A 22,227-nucleotide genomic window follows, 5' to 3' on the forward strand; every position below is an offset into this window, starting at 1 on the left:
AAGTCGGGGAGCAAGAGGGAATGGGTGTCAGTCAACCAACAAATCTAGTAATACGGAATAAACACGTCAAAAGTACTGGTTAATATCACAGACGAAAACTTTTTATTACTTCTGAATGTTACATTACATTCGGCCCGCGTGTTTTTGTTTACATACCGCGCTCGCACGGCAACGACATACAGTGTCGGATCGCTCGCCGCTCTTTGTTAGCAGAGCTATTACATGCACGCTTCGCTTCGAGTACGGAAAATTGGTTATTAGGCATGCAATCGCGGTCGCGAGATTAAGCTGGCCAGCTTATCTTAATAACGAGTGTTCGGCAGCGAACGAAACTTAGTACACACAGCGCGTTCGGATAAAGTCTTTTGTTCTCCCTTTCTTTTGGGTCGCGAACTTGCGCGCGCCCGGTTTCGCCCTCGATGGCGAAACACTTCACACACACTCGTGGTGGCAGCGGAGGACACCGTGTCTGCAGGCTCTGGTCAGCACTCTCTGGATAACTCGGCGACAACAATCACTCGATCTCCGCGGTGCGTTCTGGCGATTAGGTTACGAGCCTCGATTTTTGCGGTCGCTGTATCGGTAGCTAGTCCCATACTGGTTCATTTTCAATCGCGCGCGCTCCGCCTCGTCGCGTGCCGAAATCCCTCATTACGTTTTTCGTCTCCCGGTAGGTGCTGCCCCCGCGGGCAGCCACTAGGTTAGGCTGTTAGCGCTAATATGACGTTTACCGTCACAGCCCCCTTCCAGTCTGGACCTATGCGGTCCTCGACGATAATATTATTCCCACTGAGCGCGGGAGAGGGTGCCCCGTGGGAGGCCTCGTTCTCTGAGGGTCAGTGGCAACCCGTTCCGCCGGTTCGGGGCGGACCACAACGGCCTTTCTACCGTGGGGTCCTCACCCGTGGACCCTACCACAAGATTAATGTGGATGGGCCCCGTTGCTTGACCCCCATTGCTGCCGTCTACATTAACCACCAGGTTTACCCCGCACGTCCGTGGGCCCTGGCGTCTCTTGGCCTCCGACCCGGCCCTCGGAGCCGCTGGGCTGGCTCTGATGACTGGAGGCTGGGAGAGGTCTACGGATGTGTCACTCACCGGGCCCTAGAGGGCCTGGCGGTGACGGCGCTGGACCTCTTTCAACGCCTACGCGAACTGGCGTCGGCGGGACACCACCTGACTCCAGTGTTCTAAGTCACTGGGGCGATGCCCCGAGACCGTATACGCGTCGTATTCTGCGTATACGGCTCGCTGGACGGTGTTGAGGGTAGTCCAGCCTTGTTCGACCTCCCTCAAACCCTTCACGATTTCCTCCCAGGTCCGTTCGCCAGGCGAGGATGCTTGGCTAGTGAACCTGGGGCGCCAGGTCGCATCGCCGAAGGTCGTCTCCTCAGTCTGTGTCCCGATGGAGGTTGGTGGAGCTCTCATCGGGATTGCAGCCGCCGTTGCCCCTGGCAAGTGGGGTGCCTCGTTTCGTACGATGCCCTGGACCGTCGAGGGGGGCGATGGTTCTTCACCTGGGAGTTCCTCGATGATCACGGATGACGAGCTCGCATAAGCTCGCATCCGTGCTTGTTCTTCTTCTTTCTTCTCCCCCAGGAGGTGCAGGGCGGCGTGTACGACGCCTTCGACGGTGGGGCCCAAATCTAGTCCGATGAGAGCGGCCGCCGCCTGCTCGAATTGCTCGAGCGTGATCTGCATCCTGTAACCATCTCACACATCAGTATCCAGAATATTTTCCTCGGGTATCGAAGGTGGGCGCCTGTTCGGCTGCCCAGGGCCTTCGTCGCCGGGGTCGAAGGTGGGATCCTTGGCGTCGGTCTCCCAGGTCCTTCGTTCGCAGGGCCTCATGCTTCAACGGTCGGTATTCTCGGCGGTCTACCCCTCCTCCTTTTCCCGACGGTGGGAGGGGGAATCCGCGGATTCTGTCGATGCGGTATAGTGTGTGTGGTTAGTATATTCTTGCGAGGTCTCCCTCGTGGACGCTTCACCGCATTAGTCGAGGGGGTGCTTATCGAGATCTTGATGAAGGGATCGGAAGGGACGTAACGAGGTGGGCTCGAAGTTGTCGCGTTATCATTCCGGAGTGTATCACCTGTAGTATCATCACATCGCTCGCATTAGGCGGAACGCTCGTCGCCTTAGTTCCCTCGGTAGTAGAGATCTCGTCGTCATCTCGTCGTCGGGTCCCATCGTGAATAATCAACAAACCAAGGTATGTAGAAGACGCTCTTCTCTCGCTTAATCGAGAGTCCGGCTCGACATAACCTTTCCAATACGGTTTTAGGATGTCATAGGTGATCTTCAAATTTGGACGATACTACTATGATATCATCCAAATAGGTGAGAGCGAAATCGCCAAGCTCAGGTCCGATCACGCTATTTATTAACCGTTGAAAGGTGGCGTCGGCTTACGAGGGACCGAATGGCATTCGTACGAACTGGAGATCTCCCAGTTCGAGCACGGTAAAGGCAGTGATAGGTCGAGATTCGGTCTTGAGTGGTATCGTATCACCGATCCGAATCTCGTGTTCAATGCCTGTTGCGCATCCCAGTCCCACGGGGGCCTGCGATAAGGCCTCGCCGATGGTCCTCTGCAATATCGCCTGTTGAGAGGCTGTTACCCGGCTAGTCCGATAGTAGCTAATCTCGGACCAGTCTCCAAACTAGCTACCTCTAGTTTCATCTTGGTTTGTGATCTCTTGAGCAGTAATGTATCATCGTCCGGATCAACTACCGCTCTAAATAACCTAATAAAGTTCGTTCCAAGAATACATTCCTCGACGAGGGTTGGGAGGATAGCTACCCTCGTCGGCATCGTCATCTCCCCTACGGTGAACGACAACATGGCATGGCCAACGATCGTCAACTTACGACCATCGGGTAGTCCTGCTGTACCCGCGTGGGTGATATCTAACCTGACGCCTAGCACAGACGCTATCTGCAGAGCATTACCACCCATGGCTGTGGTGGAAGCTCCCGGATCATAGAGAGCCCGTATCTGGAAGTCTCCTATTTTCACCGGTAGCCACCAGCGCGTTTCCTGTTCCGGGGAATATCGGGAAACAGATTCGGCGGCTCCACAGCTCTGCTCCTTGCATACCATAGCGCTAGCCACTGTGCTCTCATGTGGTAAAGTGACGTCACTTGTCGTTCGAACTACCTTGGTACGGACGATCGGAGTTTCCACAGGGTTACCCTTCGACGGTTTATCTGCCGCTACCCGCATCCCCGAGGATGTGTGCGATCCATTCGCCACCACCTCGGCCGGTCCAGGGTCTTGGGCTTTACTAACGTCGATACCCTCTCTCTCCGCGTTCACTCTACCGCCACGTTCGTCATTGGTGTCACCAGGGGAGTTCTCGCTCTCGTCGCTCAACACGCTCGCTACTAACGGTGCGAACTGTGTTGACGAAGGCCGCGAGATCTCGTTAACGGGGTTTGGGTTAGGGGATGAAGGAGTGGGGTCAACCCCACCTAACCACTCCTTTCCTCGTTTCCCTTATTGTATTGGGGACAGTAATTCCTATTCTACCCCAGTAAACCACACTCGATGCATTTGAGTGGCTTAGAGAAATCCCTCTCTCGACTACGAAGAATTTCCGGCTTCTTAGCTCGGTCCTCAGAGGTCAGGTTTTCCCCGGCGAAGTTATTCTTCATCCCTTCCGATATCTCCTTGAGGGATAACTTGGCTGAGTATATGGGTGAGTGGAGCCTTCTTCTCGCCATTAATTGCCTCTAGGCTCGGACTAGGTGTCGCCCCCGAGGGCGTCGGTGTGTAGACAACCTGGTGCGTCACCTTCTCGAGCACTTTCTTCATACGGTCCAACCTGTTGGTGACCTCCGGTTTGTCACTGAACATGGCTGCCACCTTGCCCTTGCGACCCTTGCTTGCATCGGCACGAGGGTGGTACGCTAACTCCGGGTTCAGAGTTGACTGAGGGTCTGGTACCACCCGTTCCATCCTTCGCTGATATAAGCTGTTCTGGGCCACCGTGGCCAGCGCATTCAGGGTCCGTATGGAGTTTACTTCGGACCTCCGTACTTGACCTTGAATGTCCGGGAGAAGTTTGGCGTGTAGCAGGTCCAATTGGCTATCAGGCGTCATCTTAGGGTTCAGCTGCTTCATCAGGCCCATCATGTTAGCGACGTAGACGTTCACTGGTTCGTCTGGGCCCTGATATCGGCTCTGAATCTCCTTCATTAAACGCTATTGCTGCTGCACGCTGGTCCCGAACCACTCTCACGCGTCCATCTCGAACTCAGCGTAGAAGAGCCATTCCTCCCTCAGCGCCTCGTACCAGGGCAGGACCGACGAGAAGCTCGTGTACGGCTATGAGCATCTCGTCTTCCGTGAGATCTGCGCCACTCCTCAAGTTATCTAGTCTAGACAGGAAGGTGTCGATGCTTGCATTGCCCTCTCCTGAAAACTTGAGTTTCCATCCTCGGACAATGCGACCGATATCCCTTGTAGCCGACCAGGGGTTTGGTGTCGGCTGAAATGATCACGTGCTCGGTGGGTGGTATTTTACTTCAGCATTAACTCCACTGAGTTGATGCTGTCCACCCTCTCCGAAAGGGAGCGTTCAGCGGGGGGTCCCGCCGGTGGCTCCCGTGGGCCTCTGTCCGGGTCCATCTGGAGTACTTTGGGGTAACCTGGTGTCGTAATGGTATTTGAAGGTATCCTGGAATGCTACGCTCCTACGCGTGTTCTCTTGGTGACGCATTTCGCTGGAATGATTCGCATTGTCTTGCTGTACATTTCTGTTTTCGGCATTTTCCAATGCGCTTATCCTGGCAGACAGGTCGTCCAGTTGGCTCTTAACATTGCTGCTGTTGTTGTAGATTTGGTCTAATACTTTTGTTAGACTGGACACATTCACTCTTAACGAGTCTAGCAGCTCAAGCTTCTTCTCATTTTTCTGGACCGGAAAATGAGGTCTTGGATCATCACAGCAAATGCCGGCGGAAGTTGGAACTGGCTGCCATCGTCAGCTGTTATCGTAATACACTTATTACTGTTCGTGTTCTCGCCGTCGTCCAGGACATTTGTAATGTTTATCGCTGTTTCTTGTATTCGCGATATTACTTCCGCACTCTGCATCAGTTGGGCTAGCGGGTGTTCTCCATCTTGCTCGGATGCTGTGTGTTCCGCGCATAGGGATACTATCAGTTCCGAGCGTAGGGCTGCCCTTTTTGCCGGATTGCTGTGCTGGTTGTCGACTTCTGCGAAATCTGCCGCGGAGTAGTCGCCCAGCAACCAGTTTTGCAGTCGCCCAGCTCACAAGAGCTTGTTCCCGCTTGTTTTAAGCTCCAGGTGTTCGAGGTACTCGTTGATTTCTTCCTCCTGGAGCGTCAACACCTAGTTTTCTACCTCTGTTTGAGTGCGGTCCATTTTCTTCTGTTAGTTGTCTTGCGGCTAATTTCACGCGAAATTTACACGTTTGTTACGCGTGGTGCGAGTGCGAGTGCTGTACTGAAAATCCGTACGCAATTAAAAAAAATTTAGATTTTATTAGCCGACACTAGGCTCGATCAAGGGCGTCTAATCGTGTATTTGCCGAAAGACTCCTCGCTCGTTATTGCGCAATATAATGATCCTGCCTATCAGGCGCACTAACTGTTTGTTAGGGCGGCTGTGTTGGTTAGTATCTAAAATATTATAATGAGCGTTGCGCGTAATCACCAATAACCGCTGCTAATAATATTTAAAAAAACACATTTACGTTGAGACAACACGATATCAAATAAAATTATTAATTTGAGTTTCTTTTGTTTTGAAAGTTGCCGGTGTTAGTTTTCCCCGGGCCAACGGGTACAATATTATTGATTTGCGGCAACTTCCAAAATTTATTGGTGATTACGTTTATCTAAGAGTCGTTCGGTCGCACTCGCACGCGCTTACAGCTACTGTTTACAATTTTTCGCCGCGGCGGGCCTTCGCAAGCTAACTAACAGGCTATGTTTATTATTGTGGCCTTCGATATCAAGTGTGCACAACAACACTTGATTGCCACCTAAGTCGTTTGTTGACTGAACGCAAGGTTAATGTTAAGAACTGGTGTTTTGAACAATCATAAACACCATAGGTTCTATTACGTTGGGCGCCATGTAACGGGGTGGGTACCGTTTAATTAATTTTATCCGCGTGATCGCATTGAAAAACACACGTAATTACCTATGTTAAATACGAAAGTCGGAGAGCAAGAGGGAACGGGTGTCAGTCAACCAACTAACTACGAATACGAGAAGAACACTTCGAAAGTACTGTTAACGTCACATACGAGAACTTTTATTATCTCTCAATGTTACATCAAATTCGGCCCGCGTGTTTATGTTTACATGCCGCGCGCACGACAACAACATGCAGTGTCGGATCGCTCGCCGCTCTTTGTTTGCCGAGATGTTACATGCACGCTTTTTGTCGAATCGAGGCATTAGTCGCGTAGCAACTATATCGCGACCTCGAAATTAAGCTAACCAGCTTACCTTTTATTGCAGTCGTACGGAGAACAAAAGAAACGATGCGCACTCACGTTGCAGGAAAGTCTGTCCTTTTTGCATGAGGAAGTTCGCGTTTTCGGTTTCGCCCTCGCTGGCAAAACTCCTCACACACGCACTCTCACACACGTTTTTCTGGCAGGCATAGGCTCCGCTGTCGCAGCTCCAATTCGGCTCGTGTATCGGCAACTTATTCCGCCCTTTCGGCTAAACGTGTCGATGTCTGATCCTTTACTTGCCGCTCCTCGTATCGGTAGTTAGGCCTGCACTGGTTCGTTTTCAATCGCGCGCGTTCCGCCTCGTCGTGTGCCGAATTCCCTCGTTACATTTTTCGTCTACCGGTAAGTGCAGCCCCCGCAGGCAGCCACTAGGTTAGGCTATTAGCGCTAATTCGACGTTTACCGTCATAGTATAAATCTCATGGCATGATTTTATATATAAAACTTCTTTACGTCATTCTACAAAAAATTATCAAACCTCTAGGTAATCTACTGCTGCTAAAACTTCATTCTCTTTTAAATTATTTATTAGATCTTTCATAAACTTATTCCAACTTTCATCCGACACAAAATCATCTCTTGACAAGCATTGGGATGGGGTCCCATCCATGAAGCGAAATTTCTTTTGTTTTTGCATTTCATAGTCGTTTTCATTTTGTACTGGACGTTTCCTGAAAAAATAAAAAAATGTTTTTAGATTTTTATTATCTATATATTTACACAATATAAGTATACTATTGGCTAGAATTTTTTGTAAACCTTTTAGAACTTTCATTATTTTGTCCATTATTGTTACTATCTTTTTTTTCTATTCCAGGTGATGCTTTTTTTGACATACAGTCGCTTTTATAAGATGCTGACACATTATTGACAATTTTTTCTCCTTTTGCACCATGAAATGATATATTTCATTGATTTATTAAACCAAAATGATAATTCCATGATTCAGATCCAGTATCGCTTGCATTTACATCTTCGTTATCTGAAAAACTGTGATTATTTTCAGAACTAACATTTTTCACATCACTATCAGATATTTGGCAATTATCTTCAGAACTTAAATTGATCGAGTCACTTATACAATTTGATACTTCACTAAAATTTAGATTTATTTCATAAATGTTTTAATGTTTACTGGCATTATTTTCATTTGAATAAGACCTGTTATCCATCGAATTAAGTTTTAAAATCCCCATCTCATTTACAATATGCGATATTTTTTTATTCAATGCAGTTGAAGGTACTGCATTCACAAGTAATTTTCTCACAGTACTATGTCCATCTGTTTGGTGAAATGAAAGTTTTTCAAAGTGATCACTGCATACTGTCGAATTTCTAGATACAACTGATACTCCAGTGAGTCGCATCTATTCTTTTCTAAGCTCTAAGTTATTTGGAAATCTAAAATGAAAAAAAAAATTATTTATTCATACTTATTTATCATATTCATACATAGTACGTATAAGTCACACTTAAAAACATACAGTTTTTTTTCTAACCTAACTTTCTGATTTTTATATTTACTTTCTGTCATTCTGATACATATTTGTGTATACAGAAATATATTAAAAGAATAAAATTGTTGATACAATTAATAGGATGTATAAATACTACACCTTTAAAATTTTAATACATCTAAACTAAAAACAATGTTATATGCAAATATATTTATACTTACTTATGAAAACTGCGTGTTTTATCAAATGGGATAGGTTGTTTTTTACAACAAACACAAGATAATGTCATCGTGTATATATTACTTACAGTATTCTATTATTATTTTATTATTTTATTTTTCATATAAATAAAATAAAAATCTAAAATCGTCCGGATCTCTTTAATCAATCCATACTCCATAAGTCACTCTCGTAAACAACACATGTTTGTAATATATATAGTTATAACAGTACAGTTTTTGTTCGGCATGCGCATGTGCAATTAAACAGAGACAGAGAGAGGTATTCTATCTTCGCTCTCTTTCTATTGGTGTTACGCTCTTTACCTTCCCTACTCTATTTATAATATCTCTATGCTTTCGGCTCATTCTAGGTGCGTCTTAAAAAGTGATACTGAGGCCCTCGCCACATATGCACATCAGAGATTAGTAGGGAGATTGCTGACGGCAATGTTTCCGAGCGTGCCCGACAAATATTACTGGTTCGAGCGCCCCGTAGTGGCCAAAGCACCGAAGCTGACGCACATTTTCGTTCGGCGCGAGAGGGGAATACCAAACGTGCGTCTAATATACAGAGGAGAAGAAGAGAATGTGTGTCTGACCAATCACGTTAGCCGATGGGTGGAGCGAAGCAAGAGTGCTTGTGAAGGTATGATATCGACGTGTAAATAAATCATTATAAAAAAATTATACTCGTGTAAATACCCTTGAAGTCTATTCCAATTCTCATTTAAAAGACAGTTCAAATTATTTTAATATAATTAACATCAATATATAATGACCATGCATCAATATATACTGAATAAATCGATTGAAAAAAAATCTGTTAACATCTCAAATAAACGTTGCATTATTAAATTTCACTGCGTCTTCGGACGTTTTTTCGATTGTTATTTGAGGTATTGTAACGAGTGTCACTCGTTAAAGGTGAAACCTAAGCGCCTCTATCGCGTGGAGCAACGTAAAAGCCGGCCCGCGAAAACAAACCCGAGAAGGAGAAGCGCCCGCGAGACGAACGAGCGAAAAAGTGGGAGAGAGGAGAGAGATTAGGATGCCGACCAGCGCGAGTCAGGCGCGCGCATCGCGGGACAGTAGGAATAAGGGGACGGGGAAAGAGAGCGATGAGGCCGCCGGCCGGCGTGCGCGCGACAAGGGAGTGAGGAATGCGTAAAGCTAGTCAAGTCCGGACCTGCGGGCAAGAAAAATGTAAGTGACAAGTGATTGAGTCAGAAATTCGAGGGGCTTCTCGGCCGATAGCACACGAAGACCCGGTGGCCCAGAGATCGCTGGGAAATCGCCACTCAGAGAAAGGTCATTCGCTGCCTAATATTGTCAGTTACCCAGAGCGATCTGAGGCAACAGTCAAGGATCGCGGGCAACTGCAGACTCGGGCAGTGAAAACCCCGACTGAGAGGTCTGTCGCGAGGAAGGGTCAGAAGCCAGCGCGACCTGTGCACACCGCCGAGGCTACCTGACCAGCAGTGACTCGTCCCCGCAGCGTAAGTCCCCGACTTTAAATGTGAATGCGTGCGACCGGAAAGCGAAGTTAGATAGTGCGTTTCTTTCTCTCTCTCATCGCGAGCGCGGGATACCCGACAAAATCTCTCGGCCACAGCGTTACCGTTATAAGATTGAAGCGATGGACGTGAATAAAGACTTCAATTCTCCCGATAACTAGCTAAGAGTTCTTCTTCCGAATTCCCTTTGGTTTTCCTCTCCAGACGCCCACGACAGAACCTGCCCGACCTTGAGTCACTGGGCAATCCGGACCGCCGCACGTGTCTCCCACGTGTGGGTTTCCACGGGGCCTGGGGCGAAAGCTCGGAGGATCGAGGCTGTTCCGACGAGCGGATCAAGGCGGCGGTTAGCCTCGCAACGCTGAGAGTATCCTTTCTTTAACGGGTGAGACATTTTGTCGACTCGCCGACCGAAATCACCCGTTACAGTGGCGCCCAACTAGTGGTAAGGGTAAGGAGTGGAAATCTCCATTAAACACTCGCGTTTCTTTTACAACCCGAGAGAGAAAGACAAAGATAGGTCGAACAAACAAATTGTAAGAGCGCACGTGTAAAGCTCGAGAACGCGCGACTCAAAAATACAAGTTCGCCGGAAAAATTCCAGCCTAATCGGAAATAAAAATTGCGTAACTCTTGTAAGGCCGAGAGTACATAATAACAACACCGAGCAGGCAGGATAAAGAGCGGTCACGAGTGAAACAAAAGCATTAAATTTTAAGAATTTGATAGAGCTAGGCTTGGGCCGATGTAAACATCGGCCGAGGTCGAACTCACAATAACATAACACGCGAAGACACAATCCTAAGAATTTCACTCGAATATTACTTTTTTTGCTGTTTTCCCTTTTTTCACTCAACCGCCCAACGACGAGCTTGTACAGAACGGCGCGCCCAGGAAACTAACAATAATTTCGCCAGCAAATAGCTGACGAAATTAATAGGTAGGACAATTGTTAACAAAAAGCGTAGCAGGTCGCGCCTACGAGTCGCGCGCGCACAAATCGGTCAGTCAACAAAATAGTCCATATTGTCGAAGTCATCCCGACAAGTAGAAAACGACTAGCCGTATATTACCAAAAAAAAAAGCAAATACACGTGCGCACAATAAGCGAAACCCAAAAACAGAGAAACAAACACGCGTTTTTGTCTCCCTGTTGACAAAGAGTTTCGTAACTAAAATGTGAAACTGTAAAAACAAATTAATATCTATTGCATTAAGTGTGATAGATTAGAATGCTTTATTAAAATACATTGAATCGTATAGAACAGTACTCAAAAAATATGATAGAAAATTCTGACGTCATGAGTTTATTGAAGTAGATTCGAAGTTATTAACATCTGTTAAATAAAATATGATTGAGTATTCTTTTTATTCAAAACTATTATAAATATTAAAATCTATTTGATTTAATATTTAACGTGTTCAATAAAGAAATATTGAAAATTATTAATTATTATTAATGATTCATTAATAATAATTATAGAAATGGTATTCAAAATTATTCAAAGTGATTCAAATTGTTTGAGAATTGCCATAAAATGTGAATGGAATTGGATGTGATTAACCCTTAATTTATACACCTCATTTTGGCCACATAACTGCTCGGTGGGGTAAATCTACCCCAGCCCGAAAAACATCGAATAAATCAGAGAATTTTAGATATTTTGCTATGAAAATTTTTTCTAGTATATTTCAAACCTTTTACTACAAAAAAAATATTCAGGTTAACAATTTTTAATGTTATACACACTGAAAAAAATTGTTGAAAAAAAAAAATTTTATTTTATTTATTATTCAAAATTGTCTGGGGTAAATTTACCCCACATAGCAGTTAAAGGTTAAAAATGATTGAATTTTAATCGACGCGCTTACTGAAAATAATCCATTTTATTAAAATCAATTGAAATTTATTAATTTTTCATTGAAACATTTTTAGCAGGGCATATAGCATATAAATAATTTATATGAAATTTACGAAGATTCCACATGACTTTATACAAAAGGGTACAAAAGAACATATTTATAAACTTTTGATATATATACAAGAATTTTTATTATATTGTAACGACGGCTCAAAAAAAAGACAAAAAAATACCGGCCACACACTTAGCTCGCAAATTAAGATGAAAAACTGCGTACAGTCGAATAAGGAAAATTTTTTCTGTGAACGGCAGTTTTCGGCTCGCGCATCTGGCAATCTTCGGATGTTGAAAACAATCAGAGCGATTTTACGATCGGGCCATCCGGAGTAGACAGAATGCGAGCATCTTTAGAAAGTAGAGATCTGCAGCGCACATGTGCATCCTGCCGATAGTACTATTATTTTATGTTAAATAATTTATTCTCAATATTACTAATTTCTTTTAAATTGAAAGAAGCGCATTTGCTTGCAAGTCTCTTAAAAAATTGCGAAATTTATCTATTGTAAGTAACATTCGAGTAATCAACAAGGACTATTTTAATTAATAGTTTTTGTTTATTGCTCGGATATGTTTTAATTTTATACCTAAATATAAATATGGGAATAATTCATTATCTTTTCGTATTTATTAGGATTTTCTTTTTACGAATTTTGTATGTTGTAACGGGTTAAAACCGTTTAATTATTATATTCGCGCGAATATTAAAATTATTCGCCAATTTCTAGGTTTAGCTGGATATTATAGACGATTCATTAAAGACTTCGCCAAAATATCTAAACCCCTTACGAAACTTTTAAGTAAAGATGTCCTATTTGAATGGAACGAAAAGACTGAAAAAGCATTTTGTGAATTGAAAGAATTACTTTGTAATGCTCCTCTTCTACAATTCCCGGATTTATCTAGAGGATATAATATCAGAACGGATGCTTCCGGTTTTGCCATTGCAGGGATCCTCTCGCAAGGGTCAATTGGCACTGATCGACCTATCGCATACTTCTCACGGGTTTTGCGCGGGCCCGAATTGAATTATGAAGTATATGAAAAGAAAGCCTTAGCAGTGGTACAAAGTGTTAATGCTTTCAAGTCTTATGTCTACGGTAGACCGATAATTATTATTACCGACCATCAGCCCTTAGTTTAGTTTAAAACCGCCGATCTTAACACTAGAATACTTAAATGGAGATTTAAGTTATCTGAATCATTTATCGGCCAGGAACCGCTAATGCAACAACGGATGCCTTATCGAGGAACCCGCATGAACTAGCGAGCCAGGATAATATGATTTTTGATGTAAACGTTACTACTAGGAGGAGTAAATTAAATAAGCAACTAGAATCACCCGATAAACCAGATCTCCAACCTGAACCATCGCCTCGAAATAACGAAATCAAGAGATCACGTGGTAGACCTAAAAAGGTCCCTTCGGATCAAGCCTTAAAGTTAACTTCTAACCTTGATCCTGTGATAATAGAATAGTTTCACAACGATGAAAATGCCGTCACCCCCAGAAGATATCCACAAAGAACTCGGAAAAAATTACCTGATTATGAAAAAGGTGATATTGATGAAGATGAAGACAAAATACAAGGAAAAACAAAAGCAGCACCCGAGATACCTATTCATCAAAAGTCCCCTATTTTTGAAGATAATAAGCTCGAGAATGATTCTGAAATCAGTTATTCCGATGAATCAAGTAATTTAGATAAGATTAGCGAAAATATTGTAGAGATTAAAGAATCTCTCCATACACAAAAAAATAATGTAGCTTATTTTATAAGTACTACAGGTGAACCTTGCGATGAAGGTGCTCGCAAGCTTATAGACAATAATAAGATAATTAGTAAGCAATTAGTTAGTTTAGGAGAAGTCATGAGAGAAAAGAAAAATAAGAAGTACTCTCAATTTGGACTTTGCATTTGAGGTGAAACCTCCGAATCGATGAGCTATGTTAAAGATCGAATTTATTCGACTATATTAATTCTAAGTAACTTATTACTTAATTTGAATCAGATCGAAGTTTGTATAGCTAAAAACAAATGTATAGAAAATTTAGAGTGGATAGAAATAAAATATATAATTAATAAAGTATTTAAGAATTCTAGTATTAAAGTAATAATTTGTAAAGATACTTTAAGATATGTACCTTTGGAGCAACGTGATACAATATTTTACGAGCTTCATAAATCTCCTATTGGAGGACATCGCGGCGTTTCCAAAACTTTTCACCGGATTAGACAAAACTATTACTGGGAAAATCTGAAAGATGATATTCAACGACGAATATCATCTTTACAGTAGTTTCTAGAGTGTCAGTGAAAGAAACTCACTCGCCTACAAACGAAATAACCAATGATAATCACTGATACCTCCGCAACTACATTTATAAGATAACTATGGACATTGTAGGTCCACTCAAGAAAACCCCTAAAGGATACGAGTACATCTTAACTCTACAAGATCAGTTAAGCAAGTTTTGTCTAGCTGCCCCGTTAGCAGATACACTATCATCCACTATAGCTGATGCCTTTCTTAAAAAATTCATTTGCGTCTTCGGTTGTCCCAAAGCCGTACTTACAGATCAAGGAAAGAACTTCTTGAGTTCACTGATGACCAGAATTGCTAAACGTTTCAAGATAAAGAAATTGAGGACCACCGCCTTTCGATCGCAGTCTAATGATTCTTTAGAGAGATCACATCACGCTCTTGCTGAGTACTCAAAGCAGTACACAGAAATAGACAATAATTGGGACGAATGGCTCATCTTAGCCATGTTAAACTATAACATCTGCGTTCAAGAAAGTACTAAACATACCCCATTCGAAGTTATTTTCGGTCGATTAGCCCGATTGCCATCTAGTAACCCCTTACGTAAAGCCGACATGGTACCGACTTATAAGGGATATATAACTGACTTAGTAACGCGACTCACAGGAATTCAAAAATTGGTATACGAGAACTTAGTCGCTTCCAAATTCAAATCAAAGAAATATTACGATCAACATATAAATCCAGTTAATTTTAAGGTTAATAAAAAAAAAAATGTTTCGAAAAACCGAAAAAAAAATTATTGCAGTATTCTACGTGAAAAAACAAACATTTTTTCTCCTATAAAATTTTTTTCGATTGTTACAATTAGACGGAGATAAAAAATGTTGAAAAAAACTGTCACTTCCAGGAAAAAATGCCCGTGCGCGCGTCATATTTGACGAAAATAAATTTTTGATCAGTGATTCAGATAGGGCTTGGTAATAGCTAAAAAATGGTGTACTTCAAATTTTCGTACGATTTTTTTTCCAAAATTGGCTAATTGTCAAAAATAATAAAAAAATTTCAGAATTTTCAATTTTGCATAATTGTTGCAAAATTTTAAAAAACAATCGATGGCAACCGTGAGTCATATCATTTGAAAGCTCTCCAAAAGACCTTTCAAACGCACCCACGCGCGTCTCTGTACGTTAATTTCTACCAGAGATATAAAACTTTGAAGTTAGACTGATTTTGCCCGTGGGGGGGTAAAAGTGGCTGACCGGCACTGTAAGTCGACAAAATTGTTACGATTTATATAAAAGCGGTACTTTGTATTTCGATAATGTACATATATTTCGCGACATAAAGATTAATCAAACTACGATTAGACCAGCAATACTTGCCGGCACTGTAAATCAAGATGGGAAGTGTACCTCCGGTAGTTATTCCGATGTTTACGGAACTTGGAGTAGCGTGTTAGTTCAAGCCATGATCAAAATAACTATTCAAGAATATACCGCTTCCGTTGATTTAAATAACGATCAAATAATTTTGCGTAGTGGTGTTAGATGTAAATTTGGGAATGAACAATGTATCGTTTCGGAAGGAGGATATACATTTTGGGAAAGGACACCACTCAACCTTTGTTCTATTAATCGGTATAATGTGTTATATAACGGTGTAGCTAATGAAGTTACAAGTGAAACTGGACAAACTCTGTTCTCTTTAACTACGCAAGATATCACTTTTGCATTAATAACTAAGTCTAAGCGATATACGTGCGGTTATGAGATTAGTGATACCGAACATCCAAAATTGTTCATACATAAGGTTAAGAACGATATGTTATTTCCCAGTAATAAAATTTCTTTAAGTAATTTAGATATATTTGCGTATATAAATTCAAAGTTTGTATTTGTGGAGCGTTATATTAAGTTACAAATAACAAACTTGTATAGGGATGTTGTTGTACAACGTTGTAGTCAAGAGATATTTTGAAAAATGCATTTGCTATTGCCACGCAATCTCCTGATCAATTTGCTTATAATCTCATGAAGGAACCTGGATATATGGCCGTGACGGCAGGTGAAGTAGTACATATAGTTAAATGCATACCTGTTGATGTGAAAGTCTCGCAAAGTGAAGAGTGTTATGCTGAACTGAAAGTGATTCATAATAATCATACAAAATTTTTATCTCCGAAAATTCACATTTTGAAAGCACATGAAACAATAGTTGATTGCAACGTTTTGCTACCCACATTTTTTTATTTTAATGAAGATTGGTATAAGTTTTTGCCTAGAGCAGTAAAGGCTAAAGCACCTACCACTTTCAAAACTTTTTCTGGATTATCGTGGAAATATCAGAATATTCCCGCACTTGCTACAAGTGGAATATACACGGAAAAAGACCTACAAGATCTGACAAACCGCATCATATTTCCTATGGAACGATCCACAACAGTGAACGATGTAGTTCGAGTAATTCGTGGACATGCCGTCAAGGATCATGAAGGAATAATTGGAGGACTCTTGAATAAAAATGTGATGGACAAGTTAGTGATCAATACCTGGAACAAAATGTGGACTAAATTTATGACTTTCGGAACATTCAGCGCCGGAATATTTGCAATCATGTTAATTATACAAACCATAAAGAAACTAATAGAGGTTTTAATAAATGGAATAACTCTCTATAGCATTTATGGGTGGTCTTTCCATTTAATCGGCGCCATATGGAACAGCTTAACTACGCTTTTGATACACTTAGCACCTAAAGTTACAGTGACAGAAAATATCACGGAACCAACAAAGAATGACGCTTCAGTGCCGAAAAAGGATTATCTATATCCATCTTTGCATCCTACAGAAAATGAAGCAACTGAGAATAAACAAAATAATCCTACTTCACCAACTCAATCTACGTCTCTCAAGCCATCATTTGGATTTCTTTTATGTTGAAGCCAAGAGATCTTTTTTTTTATTACATATATATCTTTAATTTTATTTTCTTCACGTCTATAATTCTGCACGACAAAATCTTTAGAACCATATCTTAAGTTTAGATCGCTTTTCCTCGTTTCACTCCTTAAGCAACCGTTTAAGTGTAGGGGTGTAACGGCGGCTCAAAAAAAAAAAAAGACAAAAAAAAATACCGGCCACACACATAGCTCGTAAATTAAGATGAAAAACTGCGTACAACTGAATAAGGGAAATTTTTTCTGTAAACGGCAGTTTTCGGCTCGCGCATCTGGCAATCTTCCGATGTTGAAAACAATCAGAGCGATTTTACGATCGGGCCATCCGGAGTAGCCAGATTGCGAGCATCTTTAGAGATCTGCAGCGCACATGTGCATCCTGCCGATAGTACTGTTATTTTATTTTAAATAATTTATTCTCAATATTACTAATTTCTTTTAAATTGAAAGAAGCGCATTTGCTTGCAAGTCTCTTAAAAAATTGCGAAATTTATCTATTGTAAGTAACATTCGAGTAATCAACAAGGACTATTTTAATTAATAGTTTTTGTTTATTGCTCGGATATGTTTTAATTTTATACCTAAATATAAATATGGGAATAATTCATTATCTTTCCGTATTTATTAGGATTTTCTTTTTACGAATTTTGTATGTTTAATTGTTGAATGCCAACTTTGCTTTAGAAAATTTCAGAATGGCTTGAAAGAAAGTTAATGACTATATTTATTATAATTAACTCTGATTTTTCAGCATTTTTTAAGGCTTCTTAATAATTAATTAATAGTTAAGACTATTAATATCTTGGTTGTTTTCAGATAAATATAATTCTTAACTTTTATTCTGTACTTTAATTTTATTATAGATTAAGAGATATTTTTGTAAAATTAGAGTACCACACACACAATTGAATGTAAATAAAAATAGTTTAAATAATTAAAGGTCAAAATAGTACATAGAGGGCCATCTATGTGAAGAAGGCCCAAAGCACTTAAATGAGGCCACTCCCGCACACTCCGCCCCCGGCCAATTAGGGTTCGAATTTCGTTTACGCTTGAGACACTCCCCAAATTTTCCAACCAATTAAGTTAAGAAAATTTGAGTTCTTCCCGTCCAAAAATGACAAAGATTTTCGAGTGGGAGTCTCTTGCGAAAAATATAAAAGGGAACTTTTCAAGAAAATTAGGCAGTTATTTTCTAAATTCAGTTCGTGTAACCATTCCAAATTAGTTTGCTGTTTTTCAAAGTTCGTCTCGTTCGAAAGTTCTAGTTATTCTTTCCAGTGTGTGTGTCGGAAATTAAGGCAAAAGTAAGTAAAGAAAATCAAAATAAATTTTTTACTCTAACTTCTTTTTACATCCTTTTCTGTCATTCTCTCCTATTTTAGTTTCGCGGACGGTCTGTCTTTTTAGATAGTTACACTCGATTGCCAAGCGTGTGGTCGAGTGCATATTAGATAGGCCCCCCTTTACGTTATTTTATTGCCAAGAGTGTGGTAAGCATTGCTATATTGCCAAGCGTGTGGTATAGTAAAGCTTCGATCCTCCGTCGCCGAAAAAAGAATGTGTACGAAATTTGTACAAGAATATATACGAAATTTCTATACAATATTCGAATAAAATTCGCACAACAATTTTGTATATATTCTCGTACAAATTTTGTACATATTCTGTACAAAACTTGTACAGCTATTTTCAGTGGGAATAAAATATAAATTATTACATGTTAATTATTACATTCATTTTCCCAATTTTAATTACACAACACTGCTCACGGATGATGTACGCGCGCTTAGCAAGTTTCTTGTAGAACTAAAAAATTAAAACCATGGTTACTCTCCTGTTGTGTATTGTATTATATATATACTATACTACGTATAATCATAATCAGGATTCTCGTTTTTGTACATAAGTCTTAATCCATATAATTTAATTAATGATTTTCAATAAAACATTTAAAATTAAACTTAATTAACGACATTTTCAACAATTATTGTACAAGTAATAAGAATAATAACATAGAATTGAAATCTTAAATATGACCCCCTGCATTATTCATGAGAGTAATAAATAATAGTAATGATTATTGTTTATAATCACTTGATTAAAACTGTGTGAATATAAAATGGAAATTACTTTCAGCATTAAATCAGTATCAAAAGTCAAGGATTCTTTTTGTACAGGCAATTAGTCGAATTGCTTTGCTGCATCAACACATTGAATATTTCAATGAAGTGGATATTTTAGATCTCCTTTGTCCTTTATTATATGATGTCTTGCCATTAGTGAAACAATTTACAGTTATTGCTCTTGCAAGATTAGCTAATCAAGACTATATGATTGCTTCTTTGATTTCAAAAAAAATAATCTTCTCCCAGTTACTGGAAAATATACAGAAACAATCCGTAAGGCTTTAAAGTGGTAGAAATGTTATAGGCATATTCTGATATAAAGCATAAATTAATTTTTTTAGATTCATTCTAGATATATACTAAATTGTTTTATAATACCCATTTATTATTTAAAGGTTTTTTATTTACAAAAATCATACATTTATATACATTTATATACATTAATATATATTAAATTACTTGTGACATATATCATATCACTAGAAAACATGTTTTCACTAATTAATTTATATTTATATACTTAGGAATTTTATAAACAATCAGTTTTATTTCTTTTGCGAATGTTGATGAAACATTCTGTTGAAATAACTTTGACAGTAATATCACAAGGTGGTATGGAAGCAATAAATTTATGTTTGCAAGATTTTAATTCTGATATAAGAAAATCAGCTGCTTGGACTATAGGCTACGTTGCACGACATAACGAATATTTAGCATTGGCAGTTGTAGAAACTGGTATATTGGTTATTTCTTTAAATAATGTTAATTTATATAGTTATATTATCAAGTAATAAAAATTTTCAAATATCTTTTTTGAAGGTGCTGTTTCACTATTAGTATCTTGTCTGCAATCATCTCAATCCGAGCTAATACAAAGCACTTCATCAGCATTGTGTGATATTAGTAAACATACTTCTGAGTTGGCCCAGGCAGTCATTGATGCTGGTGCTATTCCACTTTTAGTAAAAAATAGTTCAATAGAAGATACAAAATTAAATGTAATAATTTGAATAATCTAATTTACAAATGTGTAGCATTTATTTCTTGATTACATTTACAGCACCAAACCTTATTGACACTTGTTTGTATTGCAAAACATTCAGTACAACTATCTAATACTATTGTACAATCTCAACTACTTTCAGATATATTTTCTTATGATAATTTCACTGATAATTATATCACAAAAACTGCAACAAATTTAGTTAAAGAAATATCTAAACATGGTGGTGAAGTAAGTTGCTTTTTTAATGAATATGAATGAAAAATCAATTTTTTGATTATAAAATTCATTTGTACACAAACCTCAAGCTTGTTGAATGCATGTTCACTGAAGAAGGTATTAAATTTCTCATTCAAGTTATGAGTAGTACAAATACACCAACAATATTATCAGCAATTTTGGCTCTTGGATATGCTGCTGGGTATTCTAATAGAATAGCAATGAATATTATTGAAATGAAGGTTTGACTTACATTAAACACAAAAAAAGTTGTAAATATACTAAAAATTAAATAATTATCAGGGGTTGCATAGCTTAGCAAAAGTCTTCAGAACTCACAGTGACTTTCATACATTTGCTATTAGCATTTGGGCTGCAGGACAAATAGGCAAACACTCTTTTGAACATGCCAATGCTATTGCTGAAACTGATATTCTGACTATTGTACTAGCGGTAATTTATATACAAAATTAGATATACATTATATAAAGAAAATATTAAGTTATTTATAAAAAAAGTTTTGTTATGAAAATCAATATATTTCAGATGTACAACTGTCCACTGAGTTCTAAAAAATTAAAAAGTAAATGTAAAGTGACACTAAAATTAGTACTACAAAACTGTATAAAAATTGAAGTTTTAAAAACATTATTATCTGACTGCCCATCAGATATTCTTAAATATATTTTAAATCAATTTACTAAGGTAAGGTATATTTGTTTTATATTTTTCTAAATTAATTTGATTATAATAGTTGAAAGAATTAAAGAACTTAGCAGTAAATTGATGAAAATCAATTAACAAAAATTATATAATTTAGTTTATTTATTTACAACTTATATGATACATTTGGTTTACATTTCTTAAATTTCTATTTGTGTCTCGTATCCAGTTTGTGTAGTTGATTATGTATGTGTTTTGTGTGTGTGTGTGTGTGTGTGTGTGAATGCGCGCGTGCGTGTGTGTGTGTATGTGTTGTGTAAATATGTGCCTTTGTAGGTGAGTCTGCAACTCTTGTGTCCCTGTCTTCTGCGCCTGCCTGTTCCTCTTTTCTTCTCATTTTACTTCTGATTAATCTTCTCTTCCTCTTTCTCTCTCCAAGATCTGCCTTTTCCGCTCTTCTGTTTTCTTTTCAGCTTTTCCTTTATTACTTTTTTTTGCCTTTTCACCTTTGCCTTTCCTTTGCTTTTGCTCTCCTTCTTGCTAATCATTTCATCTATCTTTCTCCTTATTAAAGCTTTGACACCTTTTTCTTGTTTCCTATTGCTCCCTCTGCCTTTCCTTTCCTCAACCTCACTTATTTTTCCTTAGTATCTTATGATTTGCCTTCTAGTTTATCTTTTTCTTTCTCTTCTTCGATTCTTCTTCTTTTCCATTTTACTCCATCCTCCAATACCTGCTTCCTCTCGCTTGTGTAGTTGCTTTTACTTGTGTCTTGTGTGTGTGTGTGTGTGTGTGTGCATGTGTATGTTTATGTTTGCGCGAATGTTTGTTTTGTGTGTGTGTGTGTATGTGTGTGTGTGTGTAGATGTGTCTGCGAGTCTTGCTTCTCTGTCTTCTGTTTCCGTCTCTCCTTAGGGTCTTGTAGCTTCGTCTTCTTGCTTTTCATTTTCTTTCTTCTCTTCATTTCTTCTTCTTTTCCATTTTATCTCCATCATCCACGCTATCTTTTCTTTGCTTCCTATTATTATTTTTTCTCATTCTTCCCCGTCCTTTCTGCTTTTTTCACATTTTTCTACCATGTGCTTTCAATTTTCTTCCTCTTTCATACACATTCTGCATCTCTTATTTTCTTCTTTTTCCCAATACCTGCTTCCTCTCGTTTCATTACCTAACCTAAACCTTTCCCTTATTTGCAGGCCTTTTATTCTTCCCTCTCCTTGAATTTCCTTTAACCTATACCTTTTCATTTCTTGTTTCAGCTCTTTCCACTCGTTTATGTATCTTGATTTTTCTAGCTTTTCTTCTAATTCTTTTTCATCTTTTTTCTTCAGCTCATCTCATATTTCTTCCCAAAACTCTTCCCTCATTTCACCTC

At 39.6% G+C, this 22,227-nt stretch overlaps 1 protein-coding gene across 1 annotated transcript in view; it reads left to right on the top strand.

Moving 5' to 3' along the window:
* The first annotated feature begins 18,274 nt into the window (after window positions 1-18,274).
* The window catches only part of LOC131675194 (sperm-associated antigen 6-like), a 277,598-nt gene continuing 273,645 nt past the window's right edge, over window positions 18,275-22,227 (top strand). Inside the window, exons 1-8 of the mRNA XM_058954090.1 lie at window positions 18,275-18,898; window positions 18,978-19,240; window positions 19,492-19,702; window positions 19,787-19,965; window positions 20,028-20,201; window positions 20,279-20,431; window positions 20,493-20,642; window positions 20,736-20,894. Coding sequence (XP_058810073.1) covers window positions 18,874-18,898; window positions 18,978-19,240; window positions 19,492-19,702; window positions 19,787-19,965; window positions 20,028-20,201; window positions 20,279-20,431; window positions 20,493-20,642; window positions 20,736-20,894 — 1,314 coding nt within the window. The 5' untranslated portion in view covers window positions 18,275-18,873. The remainder of the gene's footprint in view (window positions 18,899-18,977; window positions 19,241-19,491; window positions 19,703-19,786; window positions 19,966-20,027; window positions 20,202-20,278; window positions 20,432-20,492; window positions 20,643-20,735; window positions 20,895-22,227) is intronic.

Source organism: Phymastichus coffea, unplaced genomic scaffold (assembly GCF_024137745.1).
Source record: "Phymastichus coffea isolate CEN01 unplaced genomic scaffold, Cenicafe_Pcof_1.1 PCOF00017, whole genome shotgun sequence".
NCBI lineage: Eukaryota > Metazoa > Arthropoda > Insecta > Hymenoptera > Eulophidae > Phymastichus > Phymastichus coffea.